Source organism: Schistocerca americana, chromosome 1, assembly GCF_021461395.2.
Source record: "Schistocerca americana isolate TAMUIC-IGC-003095 chromosome 1, iqSchAmer2.1, whole genome shotgun sequence".
NCBI lineage: Eukaryota > Metazoa > Arthropoda > Insecta > Orthoptera > Acrididae > Schistocerca > Schistocerca americana.
Window position 1 is genome coordinate 303,106,368 of NC_060119.1, and position 25,660 is coordinate 303,132,027.

General features: G+C 44.2%; 1 protein-coding gene across 1 annotated transcript; it reads right to left on the minus strand.

Annotated features, from left to right (window-relative positions):
- Positions 1-2,578: 2,578 nt before the first annotated feature.
- On the minus strand, positions 2,579-25,659 carry LOC124595677 (importin subunit alpha). Its single transcript, XM_047134539.1, has 11 exons — positions 25,511-25,659; positions 24,712-24,789; positions 24,359-24,527; positions 24,136-24,283; positions 23,801-24,056; positions 23,350-23,488; positions 23,101-23,276; positions 22,846-23,028; positions 22,307-22,489; positions 3,063-3,212; positions 2,579-2,875 (listed from the first exon to the last, which is right to left on the minus strand). The coding sequence occupies exons 2-11, from the start codon at positions 24,778-24,780 to the stop codon at positions 2,780-2,782; spliced, it is 1,569 nt and encodes a 522-aa protein (XP_046990495.1). The 5' UTR covers positions 24,781-24,789; positions 25,511-25,659; the 3' UTR covers positions 2,579-2,779.
- Between the last annotated feature and the right edge of the window lies 1 nt (position 25,660).

Sequence of the window (25,660 nt, forward strand, 5' to 3'; positions counted from 1 at the left end):
TGGGTGCGGGTGCGCGCGTGCGGGTGGGTGCGGGTGCGTGCGGGTGGGTGCGGGTGCGTGCGTGCGGGTGGGTGCGGGTGCGGGTGCGTGCGTGCGGGTGGGTGCGGGTGCGGGTGCGTGCGTGCGGGTGCGTGCGGGTGGGTGCGTGCGTGCGGGTGGGTGCGTGCGTGCGGGTGGGTGCGTGCGGGTGGGTGCGTGCGGGTGGGTGCGTGCGGGTGCGTGCGTGCGGGTGGGTGCGTGCGTGCGTGCGGGTGCGGGTGGGCGTGTGCGGGTGGGCGTTTTTTTTTTATATGAGTACCACGCTTCACCCTATGTTCTGTGATCTGGCATTAACTTTTGACTTGCTGGGTCATTTCCATTGTTACGTAGCTAATCCAAGGCTATTTCCTGGTGTTTCATAACAATCCTCTTTTACAGTGTGGGGAATGTTGGCCCCAGACCCAACCCTCAACCTAGAGGACCAGGGTGTCCCATTTAGTCCATCACCTTTGACCTATCTGGTATGGGGAAAAAAGCTCACTCCGTCTTCAGACCACGAGTGGCCTACCGGGATCATCCAACCACCGTGTCATCCTCAGAGGAGGATGCAGATAGGAGGGGTGTGGGGTCAGCACACCGCTCTCCCGGTCGTTATGATGGTATTCTTGACCAAAGCTGCTACAATTCGGTCGAGTAGCTCCTCAACTGGCATCACGAGGCTGAGTGCACCCTGAAAAATGGCAACAGCGCACGGTGGCTGGATGGTCAGCCATCCAAGTGCCGGTCACACCCAACAGCACTTAACTTCGGTGATCTCACGGGAACTGGTGCATCCACTGTGGCACGGCTATTGCGCCATGGGAGACCAAGTATTAACTAAATTTTCAGTGACATGGATGTGACATTCTTAGCAGCGTTGAATAGGTAGGGTGGATTTTAGTAGTGTGTCTATAGTCATAGCAACAGTAATGTTTAGAAATCTGGAATCTCAGTGCAACAATAGGTAATGCAAAATCTTACAGAACCTAATTTGCACTAATCAACAGCTGGTATGTAGTTTGACAGGTAAGACAAAGACAGTCTAGACTTTCTCCAAGCATTTCCTTCAGGTCTGATTACCTTCTTTATACATCACCATACCCCATTACCTCTGATGACAGATGGTACTACTGTATACATTACTTGCAGTTGTGTCACCATTTGCTTGCAGGACATGTATGCTGTGAACCTTTGTCCTGAATTTTTTTCAGGGTATAGGCAAATTTATATTTAACTGATATATTGCGCAGAAATATTTTCTGTGAGGAAATAAAAATTTAAGTGCAAACCATGTCAAATTCAAAACACTTAACAGATCTATTATATAGAAGATTAATCTCAGACATTTATCTAATTCAAGAAATGTTTATTCAAAAATATATATTCAAGGATGTTCAATATTAACTTAATACCAAAAATCTTGTTACTGCCTTGTAGCCTTTAATTTTCTGAAAATTTTATAGTTTTATTACAAAGATTTTAGTGATTATTTTTTCAGATTTAAATTACCAGCCAAGAAATTCCCTGACACTTCCTTGTCAGACTACTGGGATAAAAAGTATGTGTGAAATTCCATGAAAAAACAGAACCTCATGATATACTGAACGTTGTAACTTCAATGGCAAATGTTAATGTATTACAGATTGTATTAGATTATTTTATAAAATCGTGTAATGTTTACAATGTCTTTGGACAATTCTGGAGTCCTTGTTGACCACATGTCAGTCCATATTCAGTGGTCCATGAGCAATGATTACAGTGTCTGGCCTAGGAGTAAATTTCCACCAGACTCAGCACATCACTCACATACACTAACAAGTTTGAACATTGTGTTCCTGCAGTATAGCTACTTCTGCACTATGGAACTTTAGTGAAAATTAAGGAAATTAGTGTGACTCATAGCAATTGTCCTTTCATTGAAAAATTAACTTTAATATCACATTTTTTATTGTTTAATGATAAGGCAACCTACTGGGAACAAATCTAAAAATGGGGAAGCAGTGGGCAATACATTTGGAGTAATGAGGACTGATAGCAAAATGACAACAGCAATAATCGTATAGTGGTTTCGGTAGGCAGGATTTGCTTTTAATTATGGCAGTAAATCTTAAGAGTTAATGCAAAACAGTTCAAAAACTAAAGGTTGCCGACTGAACAGTCATTTGTGTCTTAAGAGGGGTCAATTGGAGTGCAGAAGAACAAGACAATGGTAAAGGTAGTTCACTGAATTTTAGATAAATTAAGACTATCAGATTTGTATACTTGACTGTTACAGGGAAAAAAAGTGTCATTTTGTAGCAGCTGATGTTAATCAACTGTAGCACCCAAACAAACTTCTGAATGTCATATTTTAAACTTTGCACTTTGCCTTATTACACAAATTTTTTCATGTTCATTGCAATTTTAACAACAAAACAAAGCCTTCTCATTAAACTGATCAGCAAAGTTGGCTTATGAAATGCGAAGAATGTGAGAGTTGTTACCTTTGAAACAATGAGAAAGAATTTAAGGCCGAAGAAAAACAGCTTTTTAAAAAATAATTATTTAATTATAACAAAAACAAAAAGATAGTGACAGAAGGCAAGAAAATACAAAAATGTCTATATCTAATGCACAGAAATTACAATTTAGGAAGTGTCAATGTATCGAAAAGTTAAAAAAGTAAAAATGCAGTATTGCAATACAAAATTACTAAATAACAATTTATACAACCCCACAACTGCATTCACAAAAAATTGTATAAACCAGTCTTCATAGAATTTTAGAAGGAGAATCCACCTTCAGGGACTTTATCAGAATTGTTGAAATCCAACTGACCATCTACTTCTGAAGGCACCAGGTTTGAGTCTTCAGCATCCTGTAATTAAAAATTTTTTTGTAAAGGACTATGGAAGTCAAATTCTCAAGCAACTGCAAGTAAACATTTCGTTCAATTATTTGCATGATACAGCCAATATAAAGCTAATACTACAGCTAACAATTAGCACACCCCACCCAATGCAATATTCAAGACAACATGAGTGCAATTTAAGTTGTCTACTTACAGCATCGGAGAAGTAAGTTTCTATCAGCTGCAATGACTTTTGGTAAATTTGTTCAGTTTCATGTTGCTGCAGAGATTCTAATTTATCCAGTCCACCACATTCTTCAATCATTATAGCAACACGTTCAACTTCACCCATCTTTTCAGCAGTCTACAATTAGAGGGAAAAAATGTCAAGTTACTGATAGGTTCATTATAATAGTGTTCACTACTGGAACATAATTTTACTTCAGTTCATCAAGGAAAACATGGAATAACATTATTAACGGCTTAGTTATTAAAAATGAAATGGTAACAATGCAGTGACCAGTGCAAAGAACCTCAGAATTTTCACTGAATTTAATGCAGAATTTTGTAAGCAGCATAAATAATCTCCACTGCATAAAGGACGTTGTTTGATAATTCTTTTCAAATGTGAGGCCCATTTGCTATATTGAAATTAAAAAGTTTGCAGTTACTGTCAGAATAGAAGAATATCTTTTAAACCATCTACTCTGTGCCATGAATGTCAGGGAAAAACATGCCAACATTATCTAAACCAACTGAGATAATTTCCACTCACAGGATTAATGGAGTATGATATACCACGCTTACTCTTGTAGGTAAACAGACTGAGTAAAGTTTTAAATTATGAAACTGTGGATGGCTTACCCATTTACAATTTATGCATTTCATAAGCTGCAGATACTTGTGACTGGAGCTGTATTATTCAGATCTGACTTTTCCACTTTTAACAGTATTCCAGACAAGATTTAAGATCATACATAAATAAATGTGCATGCATTTATAGTAAGTGTAGACAGTGCAAACCGTGTACCATTTTCCTTTTAATGTACAAGCTACCAATGGTTATATTTTCTAATTTTAATGCATGTCACTAATTTGATTTATTCACATACTTTCTCCATTTTATGTTTTGAAAATTTATGAACAAATGAATTTAATTCTAATTTGTAAGCTATGTAATAGCTAGTCCCATTATTCATTTCTTGGCCCCCTCTGATTTTTACTCTACACACTGCCCTCCAATACTAAATTGGTCATCCCTTTATGCCTCAGAACATGTCCTACCAACTGATCAGTAAATGTTCAACAGTTACAACAATTCGTGCCATATCTCCTGCCACTGCCAAGCTGTACTCTGCCTCGTGCCTGATGGAAGTAACTAGGTTTGCTCAGATAAATATGTTATGATCAATCACAACAACCATTTCCGAACTGTCCCTACTGCACAAACATTTTTGTGATTATTGTGATCGTGTCACCTTTGTCGAATCATTTAGCGTGTTTCGGTGTTTGACGATGTGAACTAGCATAAGTGGCCATTCACTTTTGCTTTGCTCAAATATTTACTTTTTAGTATAAACACAGTGTAGTTACACAACTTTTTCATACTGAGCCAAATGTGTTTCGAGAATTTTTTTTAAGTGCAGTATTTACATACATATTTTTTGCGATGTTACACAAACAATGAGAGTGAATTTCCAACTGTGTGGTTTTCTATATAACTGAGGAGGCATAGTACCCAATAACCTCAAAAAGACAACTACAGATGAGATGCAGAACACATGCAAACAAAATAGTTACCCACATATTTGCCCTTGACAACAAGAAAATTCTAGAAATGCACTATGCTAGGCATGAAAAAATGAGAAACAACTAGTGCAGTATTTCAGAATTTAAATAACCAATGACAGCTGCAGGCTTTCAAAAATGTCAATTACGACATATTAAATTGAGTCAAATGTTCCTACTACCCAGACAGTTATCAGCTCCAGTTACATCTGCTATTTTTATTAGATAATAGAAAAGTCTCTGGCAGTTATGTATATATATCACTCAAAGTGTGAAAATGCAAGTGTGTATCCCGTGCATAACTTCTACGGCTTAAAACATTCCCACATTTTACACCATTTTTTTTAAGTCCTCCGAAAAATGTAAAAGTGGGGTTTCACTGTACCTTCAAATTTTTCTCAACGATTCTTTCCAATTATTAACCGATTTTCATATCCCTATTCACTACTACCAACTTTTCTAAATTGCTCATAGCAAAGCAAATGTGGTCCAGTACAAGTTTTCCCATTCATATGGCCTTAAAAAAATGTATTACTGCATCCATTTACACAAATATGGATTTACAACATCTGAAGCTAAATAGTATGCCTTACAATAAAATACAAAAAGCACCTAAGAGAAATGTGTTCCTAATGGAATTCTGAAGAAATTACGCCAACCCTTTGTCAAATTTTACCATTTAGATATCCAGCACAAAATGATAGCTAATCAAGCTTAAAAGTGATATTTAGCACCTAGTTTAACATCAAAGACAAACTGCGGTGGCATGAATGCAGTAAATTTATTTTGGGCCACCTCAAGCAGCAATTTCGGAAAGTTGGTTGGTTGGTTTGGGGGATTAAAGGGACCAGACTGCCATGGTCATCGGTCCCTTTTTCCAAAGACATAGAACACCCACAGAGAACAAAAACGAGGAACAGAAGAGATCACAGACGATACAGAACAGGAGAGACTGAGACAAAGACAAGACAAAACGAACGAAAACCACATAGAGATGGACGGTGGTTGGCCGACCATAGAAATAAAAAAGGAAAAGCCAACCACTTAGAAACACATTAAAAAATCAGTGTAAAATCATAGGCCAAAGGCCAGAATCAACACAAAACAAAAAAATAAAACAGAAACACTCAGATTAAATGATAAAATCCCCCTGCCCGAATAAAACGTAAAACTAAGTCAGCCATAGCGGAGTCGTCTGTTAAAAGGGCAGGGAGCGTATCAGGCAGCGCAAATGTCTGCCTGACCACAGCTAAAAGGGGGCAGGCCAACAGAATGTGGGCCACTGTAAAAGCCGCCCCGCAGCGACATACAGGAGGGTCCTCCCTGCGCAGTAAATAACTGTGTGTCAGCCGGGAGTGGCCAATGCGGAGCCGGCAAAGAACTACCGAGTCCCTGCGAGTGGCTCGCAGGGATGACCGCCACACAGCCGTCGTCTCCTTGACAGCACGGAGTTTATTGGACAGTGTCAGTTGGCGCCATTCCTCGTCCCATAGCGCCAAGATTTTGCGGCGGAAGACTGCCCGCAAATCAGTCTCAGGGAGGCCAAGGTCCAGAGATGGCTTGCTGGTGGCCTCTTTCGCCAGGCGGTCAACATGTTCGTTACCCGGGATACCGACATGACCGGGGGTCCACACAAAGACCACAGAGCGGCCGCAACAGGCGAGAGTATGCAGAGACTCGTGGATTGCCATCACCAAACGAGAACGAGGGAAACACTGGTCGAGAGCTCGTAAACCGCTCAGGGAATCGCTACAGATAATGAAGGACTCACCTGAGCAGGAGCGGATATACTCTAGGGCACGAAAGATGGCGACCAGTTCAGCAGTGTAAACGCTGCAGCCATCCGGCAAGGAACGTTGTTCGGAACGGTCCCCTAGAGTGAGCGCATACCCGACACGACCAGCAACCATCGAACCGTCAGTGTAGACAATACCAGAGCCCTGATACGTGGCCAGGATAGAATAAAAGCGGCGGCGGAGGGCCTCTGGAGGGACTGAGTCCTTAGGGCCCTGTGCCAAGTCGAGCCGAAGGCTAGGGCGACGAACACACCATGGGGGTGTATGCAAAGTAGCCCGGAAAGGAGGTGGAACAGTGAAACCCTGGAGCCCAGAGAGAAGCTCCTTGACGCGGACCGCTATTGTACAACCAGACCGGGGCCGACGTTCTGGCATACGGACGACCGACCGCGGGAACAGGAGACGATAGTTTGGATGCCCGGGCGAGCTTAGAACATGGGCAGCATAAGCGGCCAGCAAACGTTGGCGTCGGAACCGCAGCGGAGGTACACCTGCCTCCACTAGTACGCTGTCCACAGGGCTGGTGCGGAAAGCACCAGTGGCAAGGCGTATCCCGCTGTGGAGAATCGGGTCCAGCACCCGTAACGCAGATGGGGATGCTGAGCCATAAGCCAGGCTCCCATAATCCAGACGGGACTGGATTAACGCCTGGTAGAGCCGCAACAGTGTAGAGCGGTCGGCGCCCCAGTGGGTGTTGCTCAAGCATCGCAGAGCGTTTAGATGCCGCCAACACGTCTGTTTGAGCTGCCGGATATGAGGCAGCCAAGTCAACCGGGCATCGAAAACCACCCCCAAAAACCTGTGTGATTCCACCACCGAAAGAAGTGCGCCGTTAAGAGAAAGCTGCGGCTCCGGGTGGACAGTACGTCGCCGGCAGAAATGCATAACGCAGGTCTTGGCTGCCGAAAACTGAAACCCATGCGCTACAGCCCAAGACTGCGCCTTACAGATAGCGCCCTGTAGCTGACGTTCAACAGCTGCAATGCCAGTAGAGCTGTAATAAAGGCAGAAGTCGTCAGCATACAGGGAAGCGGAGACATAATTTCCCACGGCCGCAGCAAGCCCGTTAATGGCTACTAAAAACAGACAGACACTTAAAACAGAGCCCTGTGGCACACCGTTCTCCTGGACGTGGGAGGAACTAGACGAGGCCGCGACTTGCACGCGGAAGGTACGACACGACAGAAAATTGCGGATAAAAAATCGGCAGAGGACCCCGAAGACCCCATCCATGGAGCGTAGAAAGAATGTGATGACGCCACGTCGTATCGTACGCCTTCCGCATGTCGAAAAAGACAGCGACCAGGTGCTGACGGCGGGAAAAGGCAGTACGGATGGCCGACTCCAGGCTCACCAGATTGTCGGTGGCGGAGCGGCCTTTACGGAACCCACCCTGAGACGGAGCCAGAAGGCCCCGAGACTCCAGTACCCAATGCAAGCGCCGGCTCACCATCCGTTCAAGCAACTTGCAAAGAACGTTGGTGAGGCTAATGGGACGGTAGCTGTCCACCTCCAGAGGGTTCTTTCCAGGTTTCAAAACGGGGATGACAATGCCTTCCCGCCATTGCGACGGAAACTCCCCCTCGACCCAAAGACGGTTGTAAAGATCGAGAAGGCGCCGCTGGCAGTCCACTGAAAGGTGTTTCAGCATCTGACAGTGGATGCCATCTGGCCCAGGAGCGGTATCAGGGCAAGCAGCGAGGGCACTGCGAAATTCCCACTCACTAAATGGAGCATTGTAAGAGTCTGGGTGGTTGGTGCGAAACGAAAGGCTCCGACGTTCCATCCGCTCTTTAATGGAGCGGAAGGCCTGGGGGTAATTCGCAGAAGCGGAACTCATACCAAAATGCTCTGCTAAGCGATTGGCAATGACGTCGGAGTCAGTACAAACTGCTCCATTCAGTGAGAGCGCAGGGACGCTGGCAGGTGGCCGATAGCCGTAGACGCGTCGAATCTTGGCCCAGACCTGCGAGGGAGTGACATGGAGGCCAATGGTGGACACATACCGCTCCCAGCACTCCTTCTTGCCTTGGCGGATAAGGAGGCGGGCCCGCGCACGCAGCCGTTTGAAGGCGATAAGGTGGTCGAGGGAGGGGTGTCGCTTGTGACGCTGGAGCGCCCGCCGGCGATCTTTAATCGCTTCAGCGATCTCAGGCGACCACCAAGGCACAGCCTTCCGCCGAGGGGACCCACAGGAATGGGGAATGGCAGATTCGGCGGCAGTAACGATGCCGGTGGTGACCGATTGAACCACCGCATCAATGTCATCGGTAGAGAGAGGCTCAAAAGCGGCAGTGGAGGAGAACAAGTCCCAGTCAGCCTTATTCAGAGCCCATCTGCTAGGGCGCCCAGAAGAGTGGCGCTGTGGTAGTGACAAAAAGATCGGAAAATGGTCACTACCACACAGGTCGTCATGCACACTCCATTGGACAGACGGTAAGAGGCTATGGCTACAGATTGAAAGGTCAATGGCGGAGTAGGTGCCATGCGCCACACTGAAGTGTGTGAAGGCACCATCATTTAACAGCGAGAGATCGAGCTGCGACAATAAATGCTCAATGATGGCGCCTCGACCTGTTGCCACTGACCCACCCCACAGAGGGTTATGAGCGTTGAAGTCGCCCAATAGCAAGAAAGGTGGCGGCAATTGGGCGACCAGTGCAGCCAGGACATGCTGCGAGACATCACCATCCGGTGGAATGTAAAGACTGCAGACGGTAACAGCCTGTGGCGTCCACACGCGTACAGCGACAGCCTCTAAAGGCGTCTGGAGAGGGACAGACTCGCTGTGCAGAGTGTGAAGGACATAAATGCAGACGCCACCAGACACCCTTTCATAAGCTGCTCGGTTCTTGTAATAACCCCGATAGCCACGGAGGGCGGGGGTTCGCATCGCCGGAAACCAAGTTTCCTGGAGAGCAATGCAGAAGAAAGGGCGAAGGCTGAGAAGTTGGCGGAGCTCAGCTAAATGGTGGAAGAAACCGCTGCAGTTCCACTGGAGGATGGTATTGTCCATGGCTGAGAAAGGCGTGACAGGACGGGGAAGGCAGATTACGCCGCTGGGTCACCTGCTGCCTCCGATTGAGCACCCGTGCTAGTGTTATCCATGGCGTCTGAGGGACCGGCGAGTTCTAGGTCCTCAGCGGACGCCAGGATCTCCACCTCGTCCTCAGACGCAGAGCTGTAAGGTGGCGGTGGGGTGGCTGCCACCGCGAGTTCCTTGGGCTTAGAGCTCTTCTTCTTTGATTTCTCACGCTGCTCCTTGGGTTTAACTGGCTGGGAGGGCTTCACCGATTCAGTCTCCGGGACTGAGGAGGATCGTGAAGCCCGTCGACCAGCTGATTGCGGGCACTTACGCCACTGGCGGTCGTCAGCCTTCCCACTGGTGGAAACCTGGGAAGGGAGGGACCCGAGGGACCCCTTGCGAGCGTGAGAAGCCGAAGAAGTTGGACACTTCTCCGGCTTAGAAGCAGGGACGGACGTCCCTGATGGGGGGGATGGTGTTGCCCCTGAGGTAGGTGGCGCAGGAGCAACCCGGTGGGTAGAGCCCCCCACTGGCAAGGGGGCAGGAGGAGTCTTACTGGTTATCGAGCTGGCTGGAAGTCGTGAAACTGATGGGGCGGGCACAGGTGTCGTAGCGGCGGCGTAGGATGACGTCATTCGCACGGGATGTAATCGGTCGTATTTCCGCTTGGCTTCAGTATAAGTCAGTCGGTCCAGGGTCTTATATTCCATGATTTTGCGTTCTTTCTGGAAGATTCTGCAGTCTGGCGAGCAAGGTGAATGGTGCTCCCCGCAGTTGACACAGATGGGAGGCGGGGCACATGGAGTATCGGGATGAGACGGGCGTCCGCAATCTCGACATGTGAGGCTGGAAGTGCAGCGGGAAGACATATGGCCAAACTTCCAGCACTTGAAGCACCGCATCGGGGGAGGAATATAGGGCCTGACGTCACATCGGTAGACCATCACCTTGACCTTTTCCGGTAACGTATCACCCTCGAAGGCCAAGATGAAGGCACCGGTAGCTATCTGATTTTCCTTCGGACCCCGATGAACGCGCCGGACGAAATGTACACCTCTGCGCTCTAAGTTGGCGCGCAGCTCGTCATCAGACTGCAAAAGAAGGTCCTTATGGTAAATAACTCCCTGGACCATATTTAAACTCTTATGCGGTGTGATCGTAACAGCAACATCCCCCAACTTATCACAAGCAAGTAACCGTCGTGACTGGGCAGAGGATGCCGTTTGGATCAGGACCGATCCAGAGCGCATTTTTGACAAGCCCTCCACCTCCCCAAACTTGTCCTCTAAATGCTCGACGAAGAACTGAGGCTTTGTTGAGAGAAAAGACTCCCCATCAGCTCTCGTACAAATTAAGAATCGGGGCGAATAAGTGCTACTGCCATCCTGAGATTTACGTTCCTCCCACGGCGTGGCCAGAGAGGGGAACGTTTTCGGATTGTACTTTTCAGCATTAAATTGAGCCCGAGAACGCTTAGAGACTGCTGGCGGCTGGCCGCCAGCGACAGATGATGTACCACGCTTCATTGCGGGTCATCCGCCCTGATGCCACCTACTCCGACCAAGGGCCCTCCCCACGGGCGCCACCCAGCCACAGCAAAGGCCACCTGGCAGGATGGCCATTGCCGGGAGTCCCGATGCCCCAGGGAGATGGGCATCTACTCCTTGGCATACGTGGGGAGTGAACGGCGCAGGCATCAGTAGAGCGATCCCTGTGTTGTCAGGGGGCTACAACCAAGAGGGTACATGGCGACCCCACCACAACGGACTGGCTACCGTGCTGGATCTTAGGTGCAAAAATGGCCAAGGTCGTCGTCACAGTTAAAAGAAACACTGCAGAGTGCAGCGTGGTAATCGCCCATGAGATCGAAAACGAGCGGGACACCATCGCAACGACGAGAAAGACGGCAATAGGTCTAATTGCACGAAGGATACAGTGCACCATGTAAGGTGCCCTTCCCCAATTGGCTCGCTCTTCGGAATAATTTGGATAGATGGAGGTCAAACCCGAGAGGGGACCATCACATAAGGCCGAAACGTTTGAGACTCCTTTTAGTCGCCTCTTACGACAGGCAGGAATACCGCGGGCCGATTCTAACCCCCGAACCCGCAGGGGGAAGCAATTTCGGAAAATGTGCTACTTTATTGACCTTGTTCTATTTGAAATTAGCACCAAATGTTGAATAGAAACACGAATTTGCATGTTCCGGACTGCTTCAGTCAACTTACAGTAGTAAAACATGGCAATTTATTCACAATAAGCATGAGATGATTGCAAAGCTGATGACTAGTGCTGCATGCACAGCACATACTGAGAAAAATTTTATACAAAATCTTGTGTTGTCTGCAGCCTTTGATAATTTCTAAAACTGCCGAACGTGGAAATAAGGGCCATCATCATTTAGATGAGAGTGTAGAAATGGCTGTGAATCCAAGTGACAGGGAAAGGGCAGGAGTGGTAACACAGCTGATACAAGTGTTGCATGGGGAAGCACGCCAGCTGGAATAGTAAATTGCCCGCTTATAAATTAATGAGGGACTGCTAATTCAACCATCAGGAAACACTCCCTTAGATTATTTCTGTCTTTTGCTGCCGGATGAATTTCTATTGAAAGTTGTAGAAGGAACCAATCAAAACGCAACTGAATTATTCCTTTCTATGGGAACCAAAGAACAATCATGAATGAATTGTTGGAAAGATTGTTAGTGTTCTTTGGAGTTTTTCTGCACATGGGAAATTTAAAGATGTGAAATAAAGGGTCCTTTTCAAATAGTCCTGCAACTTCCACATGAAAGGAACTGCCGATAATATTTCATGAAATCTTTTTCTTCTAATACTACGTGCATTGCATTTTTCTGAAAAATCAGAAACAGGGCAAACCAAAACCATCCGACAGGTTGTATGAAATACGTCCAATTATCAATTTTTCAGTGAAAGGATGTGCCCTGGACGGGAACTGTCACTGGACGAATCAATGATCCTTTGGTGTGGAAGATTACTTATGCACCAATACATCAAAAATAGAAGGCACAAATATGGCATAAAGCTATATTTTGACAACTCCCAATGGAATGGTCCTAAAATTCGTGGTATACACTGGCATGCTGGACGATCTAGGAGGAAGAGGGCATTTGAAAAAAGTTCATTTAATGGATGAAAAGTTGAATGCTGGCCAGCATGTGTACATGGACAATTACTATAATAGCTTCACATCGGCTAAGTTGCTCCTGGATAAGAAGACTCACTGCACAGGAACTCAGAATAGGAAGGATACACCCAAGGAAATACAGAAGACAAAATTACAAAAAGGTGAAGCCATTGCCAGATTTGCAGAAGGAGTTATGATAGGTAAGTGGCATGATAAGAGGTAGGTTTGCTACATTTATAATGCATTTACAAATGAAATGGTTTATGTTGAGAACAAAAAGGAGAAGAAATCCAAGCCCTTGGCCATTTTAAACAACAATAATTTTATGTCTGGAGTTGATCGGCACGATCAGATGTTCTATTACCACTTAGAACGAAAAACCATATGCTGGTACAAGAAACACTTATGGAAATGATGCTGACAAACACAGATGCCCTACACTATAATTATTCTAGCACAAAAATGACCAGAACTCAGACTCAGTATTATAAGATCACTATTGCCACAAAAGCAAGTAGAATGGCCAGTCAGAAACCCCCATGTTGTGGTAAAACGAGAATCAACTGGGACATCAAAAACACCGAGAAAAACACAGATCATGCATGAGCCAAGGACAACGAACAGACAATTTACGAGAAACCAGATTGCCCAAATAAAGCAGGGTATTTTTGAATTTTTGTGTTATTCACCACCTCTAAAGGCAAATAGCACTTTCGTTGTTCTTTCATTTTCCGACAGTTATGTGTAGGTGCTATTCCTGAACTTTGTATTTATTCAATTTGTTTGAGTGTAATCGGTAAAGTTCTCGATTGTATCTTTTCCGAGATTTGACATACATTTCAGAAGTTTCAAGATTTTGTTTTTGAATGCTGTTTCTACTACATTTTTTGTTCAACAAATATGTCATTTGTCAGTAGGATGTTTTGTTTTATTTTTGAATATAAAATAAAAATTTAGTACTCTAAACTGTCAATTTTCAGGAAACAAATGAGACGCACTAGCGCGTCCATGGCCACAGGCTACATAATGTGATCTGATATACCACCGACACCTCAATGTACCATTAAACAACTGTTGACTGATGGTGGCAAGGAGTTTGAAAGCTTTATGGGGAGTTGTACTTGCAGCTACTCCCATGAACCAAATTGGGCCAATGAAGGTTAAAGGAAAGACACCAATAGAATTATTTTTGAAAAGGAAGAGCCAGTTTAATCTAAAAGTATTTGGGACAGAATGTTTTGTCTGGATTCCAGCATAGAAAAAAAGTTTGATGCCAAATCTTTCAAATGCTATATAGTTGGCTATGATTACTGGCTATCGTGTATACCTTCCAGATAGGCATTCAGTTATTGTTAGCCAGGATGTAAAATCCAATGATGTAATATTGAAGCAATCATTGAAGAGAGATGTTACCAATTTAGTTAACATTATCAACTACGAATGATACAGAAACATCTGATTCTAATGAAGACGAAATATCAAAAGAAAATATTACAAGACTGAGTAGTAGTAGTAGTAGTAGTAGTAGGCTTTTTGCGTGCACGACAGCAAGGTCTTCAGCACCCGCTCAGTAGCAGAGTGAGACGGGTGTCAAAATACTCAGAATATTAAGATAAAAACAGAACATAAAACACATAAGCTTTGAAAAATATGTGTCTACCCATACCGAAGCATGGGACAAAGCATGTCGTCTGCAGTAAAACATGGACAACACAGGAAGAAAGTGGTAGAGGGAGCTAAAAAAATATAGCAGATGGAAGTGGCTGGCTGATCGCAAGGAAAAAAGGGAGGAGTCGCCATCCTGCAATACACTAAAACCTCCAGGCTAAAAGTTTAGGCCAGAGCCCAGGCACATCACAAAACTTTAAAACCCTAGACACACACATCTCAACGTTAGCTAAAACGCAAGGCAGATCCCATCAACTTGTGTTTCTGTCCTTGCATCACGGTATAAAATGCACTGTTAAAATGTGCCGGACAGAGATGTGCACACCACAAACATCACAAAATGGAGGATCCTCCCACCGTAATAAAAAGCTATGTGTGAGAACAGTGCCCGATCTGAAGACGTGTGAGGGTCACTTCTTCCTGCCTGAACAACCGGCAGGAGGAACACCACAGCCGAGTTGTTGACTTCACCAACCCAGTTTATTGGCCGTCACCGCCAGCCATTCTTCCTCCCACAACTCTATGCACTTCCTGTGGAGTGCAGAGATGACAGACTGCAAGGGAATAGGACACTGGACCACATCCTGCTCTTTGCAGGCCTCCTTGGCAGCCTGATCAGCCTGTTCATTGCCCCATATTCCTACATGACCAGGCACCCAGTTGGAGCAAGTACAGTTTGTCATGTATCGGCTGAACCATCTCCTCAGTTGGGTACAGATTCTGCAGTGATTGTAAGGCACTAAGAATCTGAGCAGAGAAGAAATCGATTGCCTCGAACACAATTCATCTGCTCCAGTGCCTTCAGGAACGTGTGGAGCTCCACTGCGAAAATGGTATAGTCATCAGGGAGGTGAAGCCAGGTAACATGATGAGGGAACACTACATAACAGCCAAGGAAATTCTCCTGTTTGGAGCCATCAGTGTAAACGATGGTGAAACCATGATGCACATCTAAAATGTTGAAAAACAGATTGGAATGTAAAATCTGGTGCGCTATCTTTCTTAAAATTAGGCAAATCTAAAATAAGTCTGGGTCTCCAGAGGAGTCAAGGTGGAAATCTACTCCAACCGTGACATAAAACATGAAGACCAGCCACAGTCATCTCAGAGGCAATCCTGTGAGTGAATCCCATAGGGCTGCGTCTCATTGCCAGTAATGAAATAGCCGTGCCAGAGGAGGCTGAGCAACGGTATGGCACGCAGGTGTGTATGATGTGGACAAAGTTTTATACGTCTGGCACACTAAGTAGCTGTTGCCGCATATGAAGTAGCGGTTCACCAGCCTCTGCGCAGAGGCTTGGTATGGGGCTAGTTCTGAATGCCCCAGTGGCCGACTGAAGCCCTTCAGGGTGCACAACATCCAACATCTTTAAGTAAGAAGGCCTCGCAGGCCCATACACCGTGCATCCATAATCGAGCCTGTAAAACTGGAGCAGACAAGTCCTGTCAGCTCCCCATGTACTGTGGCCGAGACATTTTAAAATACCTAAAGCCTTAAGTGACTGTCTCAGGTCTTTAAGATGAGGTAACCACGTAAGCTTCGAGTCAAAAAATGAGCCCCAGAAATCTCACCATGTCTTTAAAAGTAAGGATAGTGTCCCTCATCCTCAACTCAGGAAAGGTTAAAAATCGAACGAGAACGGTGAAAAAGAACACATACGGACTTCTCGGTGGGAAACTTAAAACCACTCTTCTGCGCCCAGTCGTCCAAACGTCTAAGAGTAAATTGCAACTGACATGTTGTCATTGCAAGGCTTGAAGAAGAGCAAAACAAAAAGACATCCACAAACAACGAACATTGGACAGGAGGTAATGCTATTAATAGCGATGGCAAAGAGTCACACTTAAAACGCTACCCTGAGGGACACTGTTCTCCTGCTCAAAGCGATCAGACAGGACGTCACCAATTCAGCGAGAGGAAAGACTGAATAAAAAGAGGAAGAACCACGAAAACCCCATTCATGAAGCTGCTCCAGGATGAGACGCCTCCAAGTGGTATCGTAGGCCTTCTCGATATAAGAAAATACACCTAGAAGATGATGACGGCATAGGAAAGCTTGTTGTATAGCCGCCTCCAGGAGGGCAAGGTTATCGAAGGTGGAACGAAACCTCCTGAACCCACTAAAAGCGACAAAGGAGTTGCCGGGATTCCAACATCCAGACAAAGCAGCGGTTGACCGTACACTCAAAAGTCTTTCCCATGCAACTAGTGAGGACAACACTATGGTAGCTACTCAGGCTCATGCAGTCTTTCCCAGGTTTTAAAAAAGGAATTAAAACTGCCTCACGCCACAAGTCAGGAAAGTGATCTGACGTCCAAAAGTCAGAGGAGGATTTCTTTGTTGCGCCTTGTGAGATGCCATAGCATATTGTAATGGATCCTGTCATGACCAGGGGATGTGTCATGGGCTGCAGACAATGCAAAATCCTGCACCCACATAGAAAATGGGCAGTTGTAAAATTCACGAGAGGACTGGAAGTCCAGACTACACCTCTCAGCAACAACTCTATGGTGCTGGAAATCTGGATCCTGACTGCTTGTTGCAATAACTGTGGCAAAATACACTGCCATAGTCTGGGCAATGTCCTGCGGATCCGTGTGGAGAGTGCCGTTATTCATTACAGAAGCCATGGGGCACCTCCTTCCATCTGCCAGAAATTCTCCTGCTGGTCTCCCACACAATGGAACTTTTGGTGGAACGATTAATGGTGTTCAGGATGACCTCTTCTTGCTCTCACTAATAATGCGGCGACACCTTGCCCTCGCCACCCGAAAGGCTGCAAGATTCTCACCAGTTGGCCGACACTGGAACCGACGCAGAGCCGCATGCCTGGTCCTGATTGCAGAGCGGCATTTGGCACTCCACCAAGGGACAGGCTGCCTCTTCCGATGGCCTGTGGACTGGATGCTGCAGCGGCGTGGTGGACCGTTTTGATAATATGAGCCACCCATGCCTCAACATTCGCACAGTGTTCGAACTGGACCAACTGGCTATAAAGTTTCCAATCGGCTCCACTGAGCACCCATCTTGGTGGTCTCCTTTCGGGGCCCACGCCATCTGGCAGGTGAATCCCGATTGGGAAATGATCACTGCCGTGCAAGTCAGCAACCACTTCCCAGTGAGCACTGGCGGCAAGAGCTGGAGAGCAAAGCTAGAGATCAATGGCAGAGAACGATCCACTTGCTGAGGAGAAATGAGTGCTCTGTCCTCCATTGAGGAAGTGGGCACAAGCTGATAGGAGAAGCCTCAATTGCTCGACCCCTGGGGCAGGTAATTGCAGAGCCCCGAAGCTCACTGTGGGCATTAAAATCACCACAAATAATGAACGTCTGGGGAGCTGTGTAAGAATGTCGGTGAGGTCCACTTCATAAATTGCATCATGTGGGGGTAAGTAAAGCGAATATACAGTCAATGGATGATGCACGTGCACGGACACAGCGATGGCCTGTAAAGTAGTCGTAAGCGAGAGAGACGAGGAGTGGTAGTCCGTCCTGACGAAAATACCTACACCACCTCTAGCTCTCTCCACACAGGTCGTCCTTTTTGTGGAGTGTATAGCCTCGTAGCTCAGGGGAGTATGCTGGATGGAAATAAGTCTCCTGGAGACATAGTGGTCTACCCTGAGAGAGTAGACGAAGTTCCTCCACATGCGTCCTGAACCCTTGCAAGTTCCACTGAAGTATGGGAGCCATCTATGATGGGGGTAGCACTTCATCCTGTCTCTCTGATGGGGCGGGGAGACTGCAGCAGGTGGAGGGACCGGCGTGGGACGAGATGATTGCCCCACACATACGTCGTATTCCATCAACTCTGGGGAAAAGTCAGATGAAGCCTCACGTAAAACATCCGTATGTTCAGACGGTTTACCACGGGATTTGACCTGCTGTTGCTGCTGTACAGGAGCTTTCTGCAGTTTGGTGGGCTTTGGGGGAGCCAACACGGGAGTGGTAATGGCTGTACTGGGCTTCGAAACAGCATCAGCTGTTTGAGGCGCCAGGGGCTGGCCCAAGTTCACCACTGTGCCTTTCTCTGCCGTTCGAGTAGGGGTTACAGGCTCAAACACTGGCTGTGTTGCAAGTGCACTGACATCTGCAAGTGTTAGTGCCACTCACCACCTCTGTCTGCGTTGAGGCATCGGTTTTTGGACTAGGCTTCTGAACCATGGATGCAAAAGACGTAGCAAATGTGCGAGGTTGCATAGACTTTTAGATCTTTTTGGTCTCAACATAGGGGATACCCTTAGTTGTTTTTAATACCTGGACTTTGCGTTCCTCCAAAAATATTAGGCAGTCCCTACTCCAAACAGGGTGGTTTCCAGAGCAATTGATACATTTGGCCAGATACAAGCAACCAACTCCTTCATGGGCAGCTTTACCACAGCTGCTACAAATCCCTTCGCCTTTACACCCTAATGTGGTATGCCCAAAACACTGGCATTCGAAACAGTGCATTGGGGTTGGGAAATAAGGCCTCACACTAAGGCAAACGAAGCCAGCTTTAACATGTTCAGGAAGTTTAGTGCTACTCAAAGTCAGAATAACCGATTCGGATTTGACAAGACTGCCATCAACTCTCTTCATGATATGTTTGACATCAACAATACCTTCCGGAGCCCACTCATGTTGCAGTTCTTCCTTGGGAATGTCGACTAGATCCCGGCACGTCACAACACCTTTGGTATAATTCAAGGTGCTGTGCAATTCAGTGTCTATGGCATACTCCCCAAGCCATTTAGCAGCTTTGAGGTTAGTTGCTTGCTGGGAAGTTGAAGTTTCCACCAGCAAGGTCCCATTACGCAAACACTTCACTGATTTTAAAGAGCCACAGATGCCCTCCAAACCCTTTTGTATATAGAAGGGTGAAACCTTCTCAAAACTACCCTCCTTCCGTTTCACAATGAGAAACACATTCTGATTACCAGAATGCATTCTGTTACTAAAGACTTGACTTGTTAAAGATGTGCCTGAGTCAGGGGGACTGACTGCACGAGCCCTCTTCAGAGACTGGGTGTTAGAACCTTCCAGCGGCCCACCCTTTCTGCTGGGAGGAGGAAAAAAAAAAGAGGATTTTGAAGGATCCTTCTCTGTCCCATGAGCAGCTAGGAAACTAGAAGTCCATCTAGACAGAGCCTCGCATGCCTAGGTAAGCCTTATACAACTGAGGTGCAGCAGGTTTCCCAGAGGTTGCCCGCTAACAACTGTTCCACCTCAACAGCCATGCTTATCAGCGTGCAGCACGCTGAGATTGAAGGGTTGTTTATAGAGGTTTATTCCATCCTCACAATCTGGGTGGTCAAGCCAAGATCCCATTACCTAAGTATGCCCAGAGCTTACGGTGACAGGCGGCACTTATCAGTCACCAGCTCAGAACCCCAGGGTCGACAAACCCGTACCCAGCAAATGAATGCTGAGCCCCTGACTGAATCATCAAGATCACGTAGAAGCAACTGAAAATGTAGATGGTCATCGAGTTTTATGGGACAAACAATTAGAAGGCCGACATTACCTAGGTGAACCTGAGCAACCCAAGATGATGCTGAGAGAAGTTCCAAGGAACTACGATGAAGCAGTGAAATCCTCAGATGTAAAAAAATTGGAAAGCTGCAATGGATGAAGAAATGGACTCATCAAAAGGCTGGTACTTGGAAATTAGTTGATTTACTAGCTGGAAGGAAGGCTATTGGAAATCTATGGTTGTTTGCAATTAAATTTTCTAATAACAATGACATTGTACGGTACAAAGCAAGGCTAGTTGCAAGAGGATTTAGTCAAAGGCCAGGGCTTTATTTTTCTGAAAATTTCAGTCCTGTGGTTAGGTTTGAAACCGAGTCCTCTTGTGTGTTGCTGTTCAAAGAGATTTGGGGGGGGGGGGGGGGGGGGGGGGGGGGGAGGGGGGAATTAACATTAATACAGCATTCTTTAATCGTAAACTGGAGGAAGAAATTTACATGGAACAACCACAAGGTTATGATGATGGCACAGACCGTGTTTGCAGATTGCTTCAAAGCTTGTATGGACTGAAGCAAACAGCATAATGTTAAGAGTGTTTAAAGCTATACCTTAAGAAATCAAATTTTCTGGAGTGTAGTGTTGATCCTTTTATGTATTTTAATGAAAATTTAATCTTATTTCATGTGGATGATGGATGGATAATGGGACCTGGTGAAAATTTATAATTACACTAAACAATTACAGGAGTTTGATAAAGTAGTAGTTGAAGTGGATTGTTATCTTGGCTTGCAAGTCCAAAGATTTAATGATTGTATGAAGATTAATCAGACTGCATATGCGAAAGAGTTAGCGTGGTATATAACTGATGCAAAGCCAATATCATTACCAATTGAGCCTGGATGGATACCCGATAATTCACCACCAGCTACTGATACCGACACTTACCGAGAAATTATAGGCAGACTCACATTTAATACTGGGCACACGTCCAGCTCTAGCTTATGCTGTCAATGTTGCTTCTAGAGCATGAGATTCGCCTACCGAAGGACACCTAAAATTAAATGAATTCTTCACTCTTGCTCCACACAATTTGAAAATTAACTATAGCCTTTATCTCCTGCCTAATTGGTATTACAATATACCATGCAACCAAAGGGGCAAAAACTGATAGAGATAACTGGTTACTGAGAAGTAGCATCTATTTTAATAACTGCTTATCTGATACCAGCACTGCCAAATAGTGGGTAGCACCATCTGTTTACTGTAGTGAGTGCTACAGTTTTCAAATTCTCAGACCTGACCACATAACTGAATAGGGCAGAGGGACCAACCATTTGTCCATTACACGTACCTGAAAGTTGGTATGCATGTGCCGGACTAGTGGTAGTAGCAGACAATGTTTCACGAGCATAGGTATTGGAGACAAGTATTTTCATACTTCTACAGAAATAGCTACCAGCTAAGCTGCACTAAGTGAACAGCACCAGGAATAGTGCTTCCAATTTCAGCTACAGTATTCAGCTCATGTTAGTTCAAACTTGCAAAAGCAAGTTTACTTTTAATAGTTCTGTGGCATTATTTCAAATAATTTCTGGAGCAGTTTTAGTTTCTAATAGTAATCAATAACTTATACGCAGATAACAGACACTGACAACCCTTTAAACATCAACTGAAACCATCAGATTATTAGTTAAGGTTATGGTACATATTACTTGACATTCTTGCCAGTCTGCAATACTCTGCAGTTTTAATTATCCTGAAACTAAACTGATGGATTCTAATTACATAGTTATTTAACAATAACACCCCCCCCCTCCCCCCAAAGTAAAGTTTCTACTAAAAGCACCCAAATTATTTATAGCCTAACCTAACCAAATTAACTGCTGCTTTGAAGTAAATGTGTGGATCACCTCCATGCAATAGTCTCTCACAAGAGCTGGACTGCTTTGAGAATGCAGTCTTATCTTTGAAAGTAAGGCACATCGACACTGTTTAAGCAATTTACGACTCGTCCAAGACTCACTAACTGCGCATTTGAGTACCAGTTTATTCAAGTTTTAGAATTAGAAAGTAAAACTATTCAACAAGAATTTATTCACAATTGATTGCTATTCCTCACATACATCCGAAATGTACGGACATTTAAATTTTATCTACCCTTGCCCTGACCCCTTTGAATGTTTGGCAAGATTGTCGAAGGCTTCAAGCTTTTTTTTTCAAAGAAATTCAATTTTCTGCTATGACTGGTGAACATCAATTCATGATGAGCACTGTCCTCTAACCCAGTTTTGCAGTTAATCCATATAGGCACACAGACAAAAAAAATGTACATGCAGTTTCAATTTCAATGCTTAGCACATATGCTGCAAAGAAATCTTACTTTAGCTATAGCTCATAGTCTAGCACCGCCAATCTTATGGAAATAGACAAAAGTATGTTATTTTCTAGAATGAGGGTGTATTCTGAAATTACTGACTTGAGACAATTTTTTTCACCAGGAGAAATTAGAAATCACATCTCAAGATAATCATCTTTTTTGACAAACTACACAAAATAAGCAACTGAAAGTAAATAAATTTACCTGTAAGATGTTTCCCAACCCATCTAGTACCACAGATACAGTTTTCCAATCTTTGCTGTCAAGAAGGTCACAGAATGGCTTCAACACTCCACATCGAACAAGGTGTACTATCTGGTCTGCAGACCCTCCTGAAGTGAAGTTTGTGACAGCCCAAGCTGCTTCCTTTTGAGACTTGAAATCTCCCTGGGTGTAAAATGAACAGTGTTTTCAATGTTCATCAAAGAAACATTTAAGATCTATAGTATATTTTTAAACTGAAGTGCCTAATGGAAAAATAGGGACTAGGCAACATTTAAGTATTAGGAAGCTTGGGAAGGATTTACATATAAACGCAACTTTTCAAAAGTTAAAACTAAGCAACAAGTTAAGGGAATCTTCATAACCATAATAGGTTTTATTCTTCACAAATTAAAAATCGCTCTAATGCTGTACTATCCTAGTACAGAAATCCAATTATACATGACAATCACTGCACACAATTGTTAAAAGACACAACTGTTAATTACTTAGCTTGTTATATTGAGGGAATGAAAGCTTACTTTTGTCAAAACTGCTATCAATGGTTCAACAAGACCAGCTTTCACGACTTCCTGTATTTGGTCAACATTGCCAGCTGTTATATTTGACACAGTCCAAGCTGCCTCTTTCATTATATTAAGCCGTGGGTGATCTAACAGTTGACCTAAATACTTCAAACCACCTGCATTGATAACTGCATCAGTCTGCAATAATTAAGATTCATTACATTTATGAATGCCGCTGAACATTTTCTACGACCAAAGAATTGCACTTACCTGTGTATCATTTCCTGTAACAATGTTACCAACAGCACGCAAAGCTGGTGTGAGGACAGATACTTCATTAAAGGAAAGGAGTTCCACCAACCTTGGGACAACACCAATGTCAACTACTGCTTGGATTTTGTCATTCGTGCCATCAGTTAAGTATGACAAGGCCCAACATGTATCCGCTGAAACAACCATTTCACAGTGACATTCTGTGCCAACCTAGGCTCACCAACTTAAATATAATTTCAGACTTACCCAACACATCACTGTCGCCATAGTTTAACAACTTGTTTAAGGCAGGAAGACACATTTTGATACTTTCAAATGGTGGAGGTGGATTTTTGTTTCGACAAAGGTTTGAAAGAGTCCAAACTATGTTCCTTAAGAATGTTACCTGCAATATAAATTTGCATCAGTTAAATTAAGAATGGCTTCAGAATCAGAGCTAAATACATTTTTGGCTTTACAGGCTAGTGCTATTAAAGGAGATCCAAAAAGAAAAATTACTGTTGACTTAGAACAACACATTAATATCAAAATTTAAACTGCTGTTAGTTAGAATATGAGCACTGCTCCAGAGTTGATAGACTAAAAGACTACCCTATTTTTTTTTTTTTTTTTTAAAAAAAAAAAAAAAAGTCTACAGTCTACAGGAAGTGTTTTAAGTGAAAATTCACAAAACTAGAAAAAAATAGGACAATCTTACTGCAGTCTCTGGTCTTATAAGTTCAAGCAATGCGGGCACTGCTCCATTATTTATAACCAGATCTCTTGCCACTGGTCCATCACCAGCAATATTTCCTAATGCCCACACAGCCTGTTCTGCAACATGAGCAGATGGCGAAGATAACAGAGCAACCAATTTGGGAACAGCACCACTTTTAATAACAGCGTAGGTCTGTTCAGAGTTTCCAGAGGCAATGTTTGTTAGAGCCCAAGAGGCTTCGAATTGGAGTGATGGGCTGTAAAAAAAAGATACCCAAAATTAATAACTTATTCATACTTTTTCCAACATCTGATTGCTGTAATTAAGTTTCTTACTTGTGGTGATATGACAAAAACTCTACACATCTTGGAACAATGCCACATTCAATCATGACATCAATTGGTGGATTTCTCTCTCTGCTCAATGTTTTTCTGGCAGCTTGTGTTGCTTGGAACTGTGCATCTGGATCACTGCTTGACATTCCTGGAATACAAAATCTCAAGTAGAAAATTTATTTAAGAATTTGCAGAAAAAACTGCAAAATCTATCTAAACTTACCTGCTATTATTTCATCCACTGGTATAGTCTGTGGCATTTGAATATTATTGTCTTGTAGAGGTGAACTAGGTTCTTCGAAGTCCGCAATATTTCTCCTCTTAAGCAACTGATCATCTTTATGGGCCTTACGAAGCTCCACTCTAACTTCACTCCTCCTCCGACGCATTTCCTAGAAGTTCAATTTAAGTCAGAACAGCACTAAAAGACTGACTACACTGATCTTTATTCACCCATGGATCATCTCACAGTAAGGTTTTGCCAAGGTAAAACAATGCCCTTCTACAGGCAATACACACAAGACAGTAGACATATGCTTTTAAGTTTAGAATGTAGGTAGCTTATAGTGTACTTACTTCAAGATTCTTTCCTTTATTTTTGAATGCTGTAAGCCTGTTTGGCACATCATTCTCTTGAGTAGGCATGTTTAGATCCTGCAATAAGTGAAAAAGTTTAATAGATAATTTACTTAATCTCTACCAAAGCTCTGAGTGTTGTTTCACAGCAGTAAAAGAAATGGAGGATAGGTAGCTACGCTGTAAAACCTGTATAGTGTCACAGCTAAAACAAAGTTAATAGCCTTACTTACGTTCAATCCTTTCAAATTTGTGTGTACATAGAAACGATAAGGGTTTACTGACATTTAACAGGCGTTACTGAAATTCCACAAGAATCATAAGTGAACACAAAGCAGTTGTCCCTAACTCCCCTATTAAAAATTAAACATATATGCGAGTTATCAACGAGATGTGAGGCTGACATATCTCTTTCCGTTCTCATTTCCTAGATCAGTGAAGTACACGGAACAATTTTTAACTGCAAATAGAGAACTCAAATTACTAGGGCTAAGTATTTAGAATTTATGTGGTCCGTTTACATACCGGTAATATAACTACGCTTTAGTAATCGCAGTAGCCAGCAGTCAGCACTCAGTTGTGTACAACTCTTAGTTTTACCAAACCGGGTAAAAGGCTTTTATACATACAAATGTTTCGAACACATTTTGACAGCCAACGAATTAAGAAAAATGATAAATACGAGATACAACGAAATGCAATCGCAATCAAACCATTTCCTATTGTATAAGAACTCATTAAATAAACTTAATACTTCGAACAGCTTACTGAACACGCAAAATTCATTCCTGACACTCACCTTACACTTAGACGATAGCTCACAACTCCCAACTCTACTTCCGAAAGTATCTTCTCGCCACACTTCTTTGAAGACAGCACAAGACACCGAGCACAACGATATTTGTGTTTAAATGTTCGAGGACTTGTCTTCTCATTGGCTACGTGTTGT